Source organism: Gigantopelta aegis, chromosome 1 (genome assembly GCF_016097555.1).
Source record: "Gigantopelta aegis isolate Gae_Host chromosome 1, Gae_host_genome, whole genome shotgun sequence".
NCBI classification, from domain to species: Eukaryota; Metazoa; Mollusca; class Gastropoda; order Neomphalida; family Peltospiridae; genus Gigantopelta; species Gigantopelta aegis.
Genome location: NC_054699.1, coordinates 35002038 through 35014189, shown reverse-complemented (window position 1 = coordinate 35014189; position 12152 = coordinate 35002038). Strand labels below are relative to the sequence as shown.

The 12152-nt window shown below is 41.2% G+C and overlaps 1 protein-coding gene across 1 annotated transcript; it reads left to right on the top strand.

Moving 5' to 3' along the window:
- The first annotated feature begins 297 nt into the window (after positions 1-297).
- LOC121367843 (leukocyte elastase inhibitor-like) lies at positions 298-5032 on the top strand. Its single transcript, XM_041492263.1, has 2 exons — positions 298-421; positions 3598-5032. Exons 1-2 carry the CDS (start codon positions 373-375, stop codon positions 4833-4835), a joined length of 1287 nt encoding a protein of 428 aa, XP_041348197.1. The 5' UTR covers positions 298-372; the 3' UTR covers positions 4836-5032.
- The last annotated feature ends 7120 nt before the right edge of the window (positions 5033-12152 follow it).

Here is a 12152-nt window from a genome sequence, read left to right as displayed (position 1 = left end):
TCTGCTTTTTTTTTTTAAATTCTTATTTTCGTGTTCATAAGCTATCTATGCTGTCTGTCCAAGACTGTATGTTAATAGTTAATGGTTAGTGATAAAAAAAAAGTCGCTGTGGTACATTTACACCTACCCAGTGAGTCGTTAAACTCGCTCTGGGTGGGAGCTAGTACCAGGAGATAAACCCAGTACCTACCAGTCTTAAGCCCGATGGCTTAACCTGTACACCACCGAGGTCTGTTGTCGAGAGTTGTAATGAATCTGTGTTTTGTTTACCAGAATGTTCTCGGCTTTCACTTGCGACTGATAGCCTAGTTCTAACCACTAATTATTAGAACACGTGTCACAGAGTGCTGCCAACGTGCCATCGTACACATCATGAAGACGTCGCGACTGTCGTTTATAAGTCTGACTAGCTTATGCTACGGTGGGTATATATTCTACTTTAAGTTGTTTTATATGTCAGTGTGTGTGTGTATGTGTGTGTATCAGTGTGTGTGTGTGTGTGTGTGTGTGTGTGTGTGTGTGTGTCAGTGTGTGTGTGTGTGTGTATGTATGTGTGTGTATCAGTGTGTGTGTGTGTTTGTATGTATCAGTGTGTGTATGTGTGTGTGTGTGTGTCAGTTTATGCGTGTGTATGTATGTGTGTGTCAGTGTATGCGTGTGTGTGTGTGTGTGTGTGTGTCAGTGTGTGCATGTGTGTTTGTGTATCTCTCTCTCTCTCTCTCTCTCTCTCTCTCTCTCTCTCTCTCTCTCTCTCTCTGTGTGTGTGTGAGTTTGTAAAATGTAGATACATACATATACAATCTCACACATATACAAGTTTATGTATTTGCATCTCTCTCTCTCTCTCTCTCTCTCTCTCTCTCTCTCTCTCTCTCTCTCTCTCTCTCTCTCTCTCTCTCTCTCTCTCTCTCTCTGTAAAATATATTTGACATCCAAAAGCCAATGCTTAATATCTGTCATCTCTCTCTCTCTCTCTCTCTCTCTCTCTCTCTCTCTCTCTCTCTCTCTCTCTCTCTCTCTCTCTCTCTCTCTCTCTCTCTCTTTCAAAAACTACTAGAAAAACAACAAAACAAACAAACACTCAAAACAACTGACATGTTTCCCACCAACAGAGCCTTTGTAAACAAGAAAATTACATATTGTTTAGACTATTAATTAATGTGTGTCGCTTTAAACGTGTACACACAGTATCTTATACTTCATTATAATTCGTCATATATTTGGTTTTCGTATTAATAAATTATTGGGAGGTTAAATCCAATATGAGCTTCTACAAACAGTCGGATACTCGTAGTTTGTTTTGTTTAACGACACCACTAGAGTACATTGATTTATTAATCATCGGCTATTAGATGTCAAACATTTGGTAATTTGTCATATAATCTTAAAGAGGAAACCCACTACATTTTCCTATTAATTAATAACAAGGGATCTTTTATATGCACCATCCCACAGACAGGGTAGTACATACCACGGCCTTTGATATACCAGTCATGGTGCACTGGCGGGAACGAGAAATAGCCCAATGGGCCCACAGACGGGGATCGATCCCAGACCGACCGCGCGTCGAGCGAGTGCTACACAAGTGCATATATTTAATGTAATGGTCTGCTACACAAGTGCATATATTTAATGTAATGGTCTGCTACACAAGTGCATATATTTAATGTAATGGTCTGCTACACAAGTGCATATATTTAATGTAATGGTCTGCTACACAAGTACATATATTTAATGTAACGGTGTGCTACACAAGTACATATATTTTATGTAATGGTGTGCTACACAAGTACATGTATTTAATTTAATGTAATGGTGTGCTACACAAGTACATGTATTTAATGTAATGGTATGTTACACAAGTACATGTATTTAATGTAATGGTATGTAACACAAGTACATGTATTTAATGTAATAGTATGTTACACAAGTACATATATTTAATGTAATGGTTTGCTACACAAGTACATGTATCTAATTTAATGTAATGGTATGCTACATAAGTACATGTATTTAATGTAATGGTATGCTACACAAGTACATATATTTAATGTCATCGTATGCTACACAAGTACATACATTTAATGTAATGGTTTGCTTCACAAGTACATATATTTAATGTAATGATATACTACACAAGTACATACAGTGAAATTGTCCGGTTTTAAGGACTGTGAAAAATGTCCGATTTTGGGGTAATTCCGGTTGATAGAGGGTCCGGTTTTAAGAGGTTTCACTGTATATTTAATGTAATGGTATGCTACACAAGTACATAATTTTAATGTAATGGTATGCTACAAAAGTACATATATTTAATGTAATGGTATGCTACACAAGTACATATATTTAAAGTAATGGTATACTACACAAGCACATATATTTAATGTAATGGTATGCTACAAAAGTACATATATTTTAATGTAATGGTATGCTACACAAGACATATATTTAATGTAATTTTTGTCCTTAAACAAGTTATATTAATTGAAAACATGTTACAATAGCACCAAACGTAGTATGGTCTCTTTAAATATTTAAAATGCGTTTAGACTTTTGACACTTTCCCGGATCTATTGGATAGTTCGGTGTTCCTACCAGTGCCTCGCGACTGGTATATCAAAGACCATGTTATGTACTGTTCTGTCTGTGGGAATGTATACATGGAAGATCGATCAATTGATCAATGTGCTCTAGCGGTATCGTCCCAAACAAAACATTCATTTCATTTCAACTTATGTTCGTGCTTATATTCAATTGAGGTTCAAGCACGCTGTCCTGGGCACACACCTCAGCTAACTGGGCTGTCTGTCCAGAACAGTGGTTAGTTAGTAAACAAATATAATTATCTGTACAGGTCATCTGGCCAATATCAATTACACAGAAATACATAATACACGACAGCAAGTGTGAAGCTTAATTAAACAGGCACAGCGTTGTAGCAAGAACAGGAGTGGGGCTCGCTTGGGGTGCGATGGCTCGTAGGATCGACCCCTCTTGGTAGATCAATACAGTTGGGTTTGTTCCAGCCAAAGCTGGTTGATCAAACTCAGTGATATGTGCTATACCGTTGATGGACTGTGAAAGATTAGGTCCATCGAGCTGGATCGATCCCATGACCCATCGCATTTCAGACGAGCTCTCTACCATTGATCCTACATTCGCCTACAATCACCCGACAGACATAGTTCCAAATGCTTTTTTCAACTTCGTTTTTCTTTTCGTGTTTTGTTTAGTTTTGCCCCCCCCCCCCCCCCTTTTATATTTAAGTAACCACCTATCGAATACAGCATTCCCCCTACCTGTTATTTACACAAAGGTTATTAATTTTCATGTTTGTTTGTTTTTTCGACTATATTTTCAATATTGCGAAATTGCTAAATTTTAATCAAAAAAGTCTTTATTTAATTTATTTTAACTGTTAAAATAATAAAACCCCAAACAAAATATGAACCGAACTTAAAATTTAACTGACATTCAATGTCATGATACTGTGTCACCATTATTTGGCTTCCCGTTAATTGCACTTCATATTCTTTATTATATTTTTTTATGTTTGTCGTTTAAAAACTCTTCTTTTTTCTTCTTTTTTTTTTGCAGTGTTCCTCGCGACAATAGACGTGGACCAAGCGGTCTCAGGCGACGAAGATGCGAACAATGACGTCATCACTAGAACGTCAAGACGAGGAGGCAGACGATGTTATGGCGGAGGAAGAGATCTGCTGGGGCAGCTGTCGTCTGCTGTGACGTACTTCTCAGCTAATTTGCATACTACGGCCATCGTCAGGATGCCCAACTGCATCTACTCCCCGTACAGCGTCTTCCAAGCTCTGGGCATGACGTATCTGGGCGCGCGCAGACTGACGGCGTACGAGATGAAGAAGACGATGAGCCTGAGGACTCTTGGGAGATGCGCCCACGAAGCCATCCACCTAGCCGCCGCCAACATGTCCCAGCCAGGCGGCCTCGTTCTAAAGTCAGCCAATCGGATTTACATTCGAGACGACGTACAACTGGCGGATGAGTTCCAGCAGACACTAAGATCGAGCTACAACTCGTCCATCCAGCCGCTCGACTGGGACGACGAGAGGGGGCCGGAGGGGCCGATCAATGACTGGGTGTCCAGTGCTACAGAAGGTCTCATTCCCGATCTCCTGTTACAAGGAACTATTAGCTCTGACACCGCAATGGTTCTCGTTAACGCCATATACTTCAAAGCAAACTGGACAACAGTGTTTAAGTCGTCGGACACGACGAACGAGACGTTCCACCAGCCCACGCAGCAGCAGACGACAGTACCCATGATGCATCTGGAGGGCAGGTTCCGGTTCGCACGTCTGGATGACCACCACGCCCAGGTGCTGTTCCTCCCGTATACCGGAAATAGGTTTGGGATGTTCGTCATTCTTCCAGACGACATTGACGGTCTTCCCGCCGTAGAGTCTGCTCTGACGTCTATTCTTGCAGACAGCCTGGACAGCCTGAGTTCCACCGACGTTAGAGTCTCCCTGCCAAAGTTCAAACTGGAGTCCTCGTTCGACCTCAAGGAAGCTTTGATAGACGTGGGGATGGTGCGCCCGTTTTCTGCCAGACACGCCGATTTCTCGAGGATGACCGGACGCAACAATCTCTACATGTCGCGAGTCATCCACAGGGCCGTCGTCGACGTCACAGAGACGGGGACGGAGGCAGCGGGCTTGACGGCTATCAGCATCAGTCTGACATCTTTCATAAGAAGCTGGACAGATTTCAAGGCGGACCACCCCTTCGTGTTCGTCATTCGAGATAATCTCACAAAGATACCGCTCTTCGTTGGAAAGTATTCAGGTGGTGATTAACTGAAACTAGCTGAGCAAGCGTGTGTGTAGGGTGGGGCTCGGGGGTCGGACCCGTCCCCCCACCCGCCGCTCAAGCAAATGTTCTTTTTTTCTCCCTTTATATTTTTCGGGGGTAGCAAGACTGTCACATGTATGTGTATGTGCGCGCATGCGTGCCCACGTGTGTGTATGTGTGTCCAAATAAAGTTAAACTACTACTTTTATTATTAGAAGTCGCATTACTTAGCCATTTAAAACAGACATTCCGCATTACTTTTCTTAACATTACTTTTATTTAGCCTTTCATGGACGAATGAGCCGGCATAAGTCGACACCTGCGCCCATGACAGGCGTGCACTACAACAGCTTGCTCTGAACGTGCACGTAAAGACTGTTAACCTAACCTATTCTTTGATATCATTTGCTATAATAGCTAATCAACGTGTATTTTATTAACCCTAACTCTAAACTTAACCCATTTTCATTCTGGGCGATGCCCCCCTGTTGACTGTGATTGCATTCAATTCCATAACGCCATAACCAAATATTTATTTCTGACAGAAACACTGATTTTAACAACCATATGAGGGGCAATTTTTTACTGTTTTGTGATACAAAGTATAACCTTAAAAACCAAGTTAAAGTTACAGTTTGTTTAAACAACACCACTAGAGCACACTGATTTATTAATCATCAGCTATTGGATGAGAATATTTTGGTAATTCTGATACGTAGTCATCAGAGAAAATCCACTACAGTTTTTCTAATGTAGCAAGATATTTTTTTATATGAACTTTCCCACAGACAGGAAAGCACATACCACGGTCTTTGACCAGTTGTGGTGCACTAGTTGGAACGAGACAACATTAATCAGTTGAATGGATCCACCGAGGTGGTTCGATCCTGCGACACGCGCACCTCAAGCTAGCACTCAACCGACTTGGCTAAATCCCGCCCTATATTTAAAAACAATGCAACACACTTGTATGCTGTATGAACGTGATCAATGATAATCTTTGACAGTAATAGCAAATGGGTTTATTAAAATGGAAAGTGCAGATTTGCATTAGTAGTTGATGTTACAACAGGTGATGTGAGATGACAGATTTAACCATTTGAAGGCCTAGTGTCCAACAAATGTCCAAACAGACAGTCAATATTATAAAAGGTCGTGTATGTCAAGGTTAAGATGAAAACTTTTAAAACAAAACAACTATATAATTATTAAGAGTTGTTGTTAAATCATGTTCGCTTAGGTATCAATACTCCATGAAGGAAGGAACTGTTTTATTTAACGACGCACTCAACACATTTTATTTACGGTTATATGACGTCAGACATATGGTTAAGGACCAAACAGATATTGAGAGAGGAAACCCGCTGTCGCCACTTCATGGGCTACTCTTTTCGATTAGCAACAAGGGATATTTTATATGCACCATCCCACAGGTAGGATAATACATACCACGGCCTTTGTTACACCAGTTGTGAAGCACTGGCTGGAACAACAATACTCCACGAATGCAGAGTTTAAAATGCAAAATTCAATTATTATAAATTATCAAAAGTGTGACATTACAGGTTATTTGTTTGAACCCTTCATATAGAAAAGATCAGCCATGTTTTACCACATCTGTTTACAGATATATAGCACTTTGTTGAGTTTCAGAATCCTTGGGGGCCATCTTGAATCAAGCAGGTTATCGTTGGCACAAACCTTAACTATCCGAGACAGTTGTTAATGGTTACCGGTTGATCACACTGAAAGTTTCCTTTGTTTAACAACACCGCTAGAGCATATTTCGGGCCGTATGAATGTACGTTGTTTTGTCCTACTCTATTTAAATAAAGGTAAACATATGGCTTGCCCTCCAATGGATACTGTATAAACACACACCCACACCCACACATCCACCCACATCCACACATCCACCCACACCCACCCACACCCACCCACCCACACATCCCACCACACACACACACACACCCACACATCCACACACACCCACACCCACACACACACATCCACCCACACCCACCCACACCCACACACACATTATTCATAGACTATTGGATTTTAAACATTTTGTAATTTCGACATATAGTCTTAGAGAGGAAACCCACTACATGTTTCTATTTATAGGTAGTACTAAACCAAATAACTTCCATCTGGGTCAAACGTTTGATAGAGCAATTAGCACCACCAATCCTGTGATTGGTGACAAATGTATGTGTGTTGGCTGTGAAAAAAAATAGTTTCATCTAGTACCACTGTGTCAAGTAGCCTTGTGCTTGAAACATGTATGGGTACCTGTAAACAAAAGTACTCAAATTTGGTGCTTCTTAGGGTAGTCATAGACGCTATCCGTGTTAACTCCCATTTTTGTTCTGATTCACTCTAAGGGTGAGAGGTGGTAGTATTTATATCCGTGGGGTTTATGTCGATTCATACGATGCGGGTAGGAGTTTTAGACGCATATGTTACTATTGTCGGTTATGGGATTTGATTTGGTGGTATACACCCAGTAGCAAGGGAACTTTTATATGCATCATCTCACAGACAGGATAACACATACCAAGGCCTTTGATTTACCAGTCATAGTTCACTGGCTGGAACGAAAACGAGTAATAGTCCAATGGGTCCACCGACGGGGATCGATCCTAGGCCGACCGCTCATCAGTCGAGCGATTTACCACTGGTTTACATCCTACTCGTGTTAGACTGTAGTGGTCTTACAACTCCGCACAGAGTCGATAACGGGATGCGAACCCAGCACCTGTGACCTGTCAGCCATCAACCTGATGATCTAGAAAAGACTCTCTCTCTCTCTCTCTCTCTCTCTCTCTCTCTCTCTCTCTCTCTGTCTCTGTCTGTCTCTGTCTGTCTCTGTCTCTCTCTCCGTGTCTTTCTCTCCATCTCTGTCTCTTTCTTTCTCTCTGTCTCTCTCCGTATCTTTCTCTCCATCTCTGTCTCTTTCTTTCTCTCTATCTCTCGCTCTCTATCTCTGTCTGTCTGTCTGTCTGTCTGTCTGTCTCTCTCTCTCTCTCTCTCTCTCTCTCTCTCTCTCTCTCTCTCTCTCTCTCTCTCTCTCTCTCTCTCTCTCTCTCTCTCTCTCTCTCTCTCTCTCTCTCTCTCTCTCTCTCTCGTCAATTAGCACAAGGCTATTATTACCTGTTACCGCGCTAGGAAGAGAACGTATTAAAGAGGCTGCTACATTAAAATTTGTCTTTTCAATAAAATGTGCTGTAGATCTAGTGAATAAATAAATAAATAAATAAATAAATAAATAAATGTCTTAACAGTTAAACACCGCTTTAATTTGTTATGTAGTCATGTTTTTGTTTTTTTCATCACCAGCACAGAATGGGATCTATACGTCGAGTACAGCGACGGCTGAGGTAGTGTCTCGATAGTTTGGAGATGGGATTCATTGACAGGAATATAGACCGACACTGGGCCTGGATAATTGTGGCTTCGTCATTCTTCGCCCATCTGATATATTTTGGCGTCGCCTGGACGACAGGAGTGTTCAATGCGATCTTTCTCGAAGAGTTCCGAGAATCCAAAGTGGTGACGTCATGGGCGGGATCGCTGATGCCAGCGTGTATGTTTATTGCAGGTATAGTATATAGATATTATTATACGAGTTTGTGTATCTACTAGTTTTACCAATCGAGTGATGCCAGCGTGTATGTTTATTGCAGGTATAGTATATAGAGATTATTATACGAGCTTGCGTATCTACTAGTTTTACCAATCGAGTGATGCCAGCGTGTATGTTTATTGCAGGTATAGTATATAGAGATTGTTATACGAGCTTTTGTATCTACTAGTTTTACCAATCAAGTGTCTGGATTATTTTATTACATACCTATTCAATCTTACTATAGTGATAAAGACATGTTCAAACCGTGTGATAAATTAATCTTGTATCACACATATGTGCAATCTTGACCGGAACTTATTTTTTACTGTTTACTGTTATTTTTACTGGAGTTAGCGCCTTTTATAACTAACTTTTATGTCTGATTGACAAATTACGTCATATCGTATTTGAAACATGACACAAGATTTTCCGCAGAGTATTATTCTTATGGTTTAAAAGTAAATCCAGGAAAGGAGGATTGATTAATAGATTTTAAAAAGTGTAGTTATGACATTAAATTATAAACAGTTTTTGTAAAAAAATAAAATAAAAGAAGGTACAGAACTTCACATACGTTGTTTTCACTTCATATTTATTGCACGAGTTTATTTTGCGCAAGAATATTTTGGGGGTGGTGGGGTGGGGTGGTGGATTGGTGGAGATAATTATTTCAGCTATAACACTGTTGTGATTTCTGGGCTGGCAAAATGTCCCTCGTCCGGAGATTGCTAATTGTAAGCGGTCCCGGGACCTGGGCGGAATTCGTTCACGCTTCGCCTGGACGCGCATTTGACAAACATTTTGATGTATTCAACAGCAACTGTCGATATATATGCATAAAACATGTGAAGCGTACCTTGATGCACTCAAGACAGAATACACATTCACAAGCGAAGCATCGTGGCCCTGTGGGTGAGCAGGGATGGGTGGGGGGGGGGGGGGGGTCAGGTATGGTGTTCATGGAAATTAGGGACATGTTGGGCATGAATAAAATACTGACGCACAGTGACTCACAAACACAAGTAAAACACACACATAAACACAAATTAAACACTGTCACAAACCCAAGTAAAACACACACACACATAAACACAAATTAAACACTGTCACAAACACAAGTAAAACACACACACATAAACACAAATTAAACAGTGTCACAAACACAAGTAAAACACACACACACACACACACACACACATAAACACAAATTAAACAGTCACAAACACACACACATAAACACACACACATAATACACACACACACACATATATACACACACATATATACACACACATCAACACAAACGCACACACACATAAACATACACACATAAACACACATATAAACACACACACACACACACACACACACACACACTGCCCCACCTCTTTTGAAAACGTTTCATAACATTTATGTTCTCTCACCCTCCACATCTTTTACAAATCGTGTCCACGACGGGCGTGCCTAATTAATGTCCTATCTGGGACTCTGATATCGGTTGTGTTCAGTTCACGAAGTAAGACCAGGTCCAATAGCATTGACTGGGGAGCACGTTCTTCTATAAATGCCCCTACCCCCATTTAACAATAAAGTGTCATTCTACGAACGCCAAGGGGCGGGATTTAGCTCAGTCGGTTGAGCGCTTACTTGAGGTGCTTGCGTCGCAGGATCGAACCACCTCGGTGGATCCATTTAACTGATTTTTCCAACCAGTGCACCACAACTGGGCAAAAGCTGTGGTATGTAGCGGGTTTCCTCTAATGACCACGAGTCAGAATTACCAAGTGTTTGACATCTGCAGTTTTGCTCTAGTGGTCTAGGTCCCCTCCCTGAAATATTTCCCATGATGCTCTTGATGTACGTTCAGTCGCGAGGCCCTAGTAATGGTTTTAGTGGGCGGGATCTAGCTCAGTCGGTAGAGTGCTCACCTGAGGTGCTTGTGTCGTAGGATCGAACCAGCTCAGTGGACCCATTCTCTGATTGTGTTTTTTACCGTCCTAAACAGGGCACCACGACTGATATATCAAAGGCCGTGATATGTGCTGTCCTGTCTGTGGGAAAGTGCATATAAAAGATCCCTTGCTGCTGATGGAAAAAATGTTTCCTCTAAGACTATGTTTAAATAATCACCAAATGTTTGACATCCATTAACCAATGATTAATAAATTAATGTGCTCTAGTGGTGTTGTTAACCAAAACGAACTTTACCTTTAACTATTAGTGACTGGACTGGTCGTCACCCTGTCACATTAATATTTAACCGTTGTTAGATTCACCCTAACAGAATATTGTTTACACCCATTGTTTAAATAGTAAAACAGGAAGATACTATTATATGGCTTGGATAGAAACCGGGACGAGACGAACCCCAGTGGTAAAGCGCTTGCTTGATGCTCGGTCGGTTTGGGATCGATCCCCATCGGTGGGCCCATTGGGTTATTTCTCGTTCCAGCCAGTGCACAACGACTGGTATATCAAAGGCCGTGGTATGTGCTATCTTGTCTGTCGGATGGTGCATATAAAAGATCTCTTGCTACTAATGGAACAATGTATGGATTTCTTCCCTAAATTACCAAATGTTTGACATCCAATAGCCGATGATTAATAAATCAATGTGTTCTAGTGGTGTCGTTAAAAAAAAAACTTTGGGTAGAAACCGACGTGTTTGCATCTTCTGTTTTAGAAATGTTGATGATGAATTTTAAAGGGGGGGGGGGGGTGAGACGTAGCCCAGTGGTAAAGCGCTCGCTTGATACGCTGTCGGTTCGGGACCGATCCCCGTCAGTGGGCCCATTAAGCTATTTCTCGCTCCAGCTAGTGCACCACGACTGGTACATCAAACGCCGTGGTATATGCTATCCTAATCGAAAATAGTTGCCCATGAAGTGGCGACAGCGGATTTCCTCTCTCAATATCTGTGTGGTCCTTAACCATATGTCTGACGCCATATAACCGTCAATAAAATGTGTTGAGTGCGTCGTTAAATAAACCATTTCCTGGAACCATTTCCTTCATTTTAAAAGTGTCTATCCATAATTCAATGAATTATTTCTTAAACACACTACGACGCAAGCACCTCAGGCGACTGAGCTAGATCCCCCCTCCCCCACCCCACCCCACCCACCAAGTATCAGAGTGATTACTAACATGTGTAAATGTCTATGTTGCTACAGTAAAACCTAGATCACAAGGCTAGTTGCGTGCCCCACCAACCCTAGCAGTTATGTACCTGCACTGTTTAATAATTGATATTTACTGTTATGTTGTACGGTCAATTGTTTTCATAGTTTGTGTGTAGTTCACCAGGTTGTTGAACATTGGCGCCCAACAGCCGATGATTAATTAATCAGTATGCTCTTGAGGTGTCGTTAAACAAAACACTCTTTTAACTGCATCTGTAATCACCTACTAAAGTTAAAGTTTGTTTTGTTTAACGACACCACTAGAGCACATTGATTTATTAACCGTAGGATATAATACTGGATGTTAAATATTCGGTAATTCTGACAAAACCGCTACTTTTTTCCATGTTTTACATGCACCATTCCACATACAGGACAGCACATACCACGGTTTTTGATGTACCAGTCATAATACACTGGCTGGAACGAGAAATGGCCCAATGGGCCCACCGATAGGGATTGATCCCAAAACCGACCGCAAATAAGGCGAGTGCTTTTTTCCTGAGCTC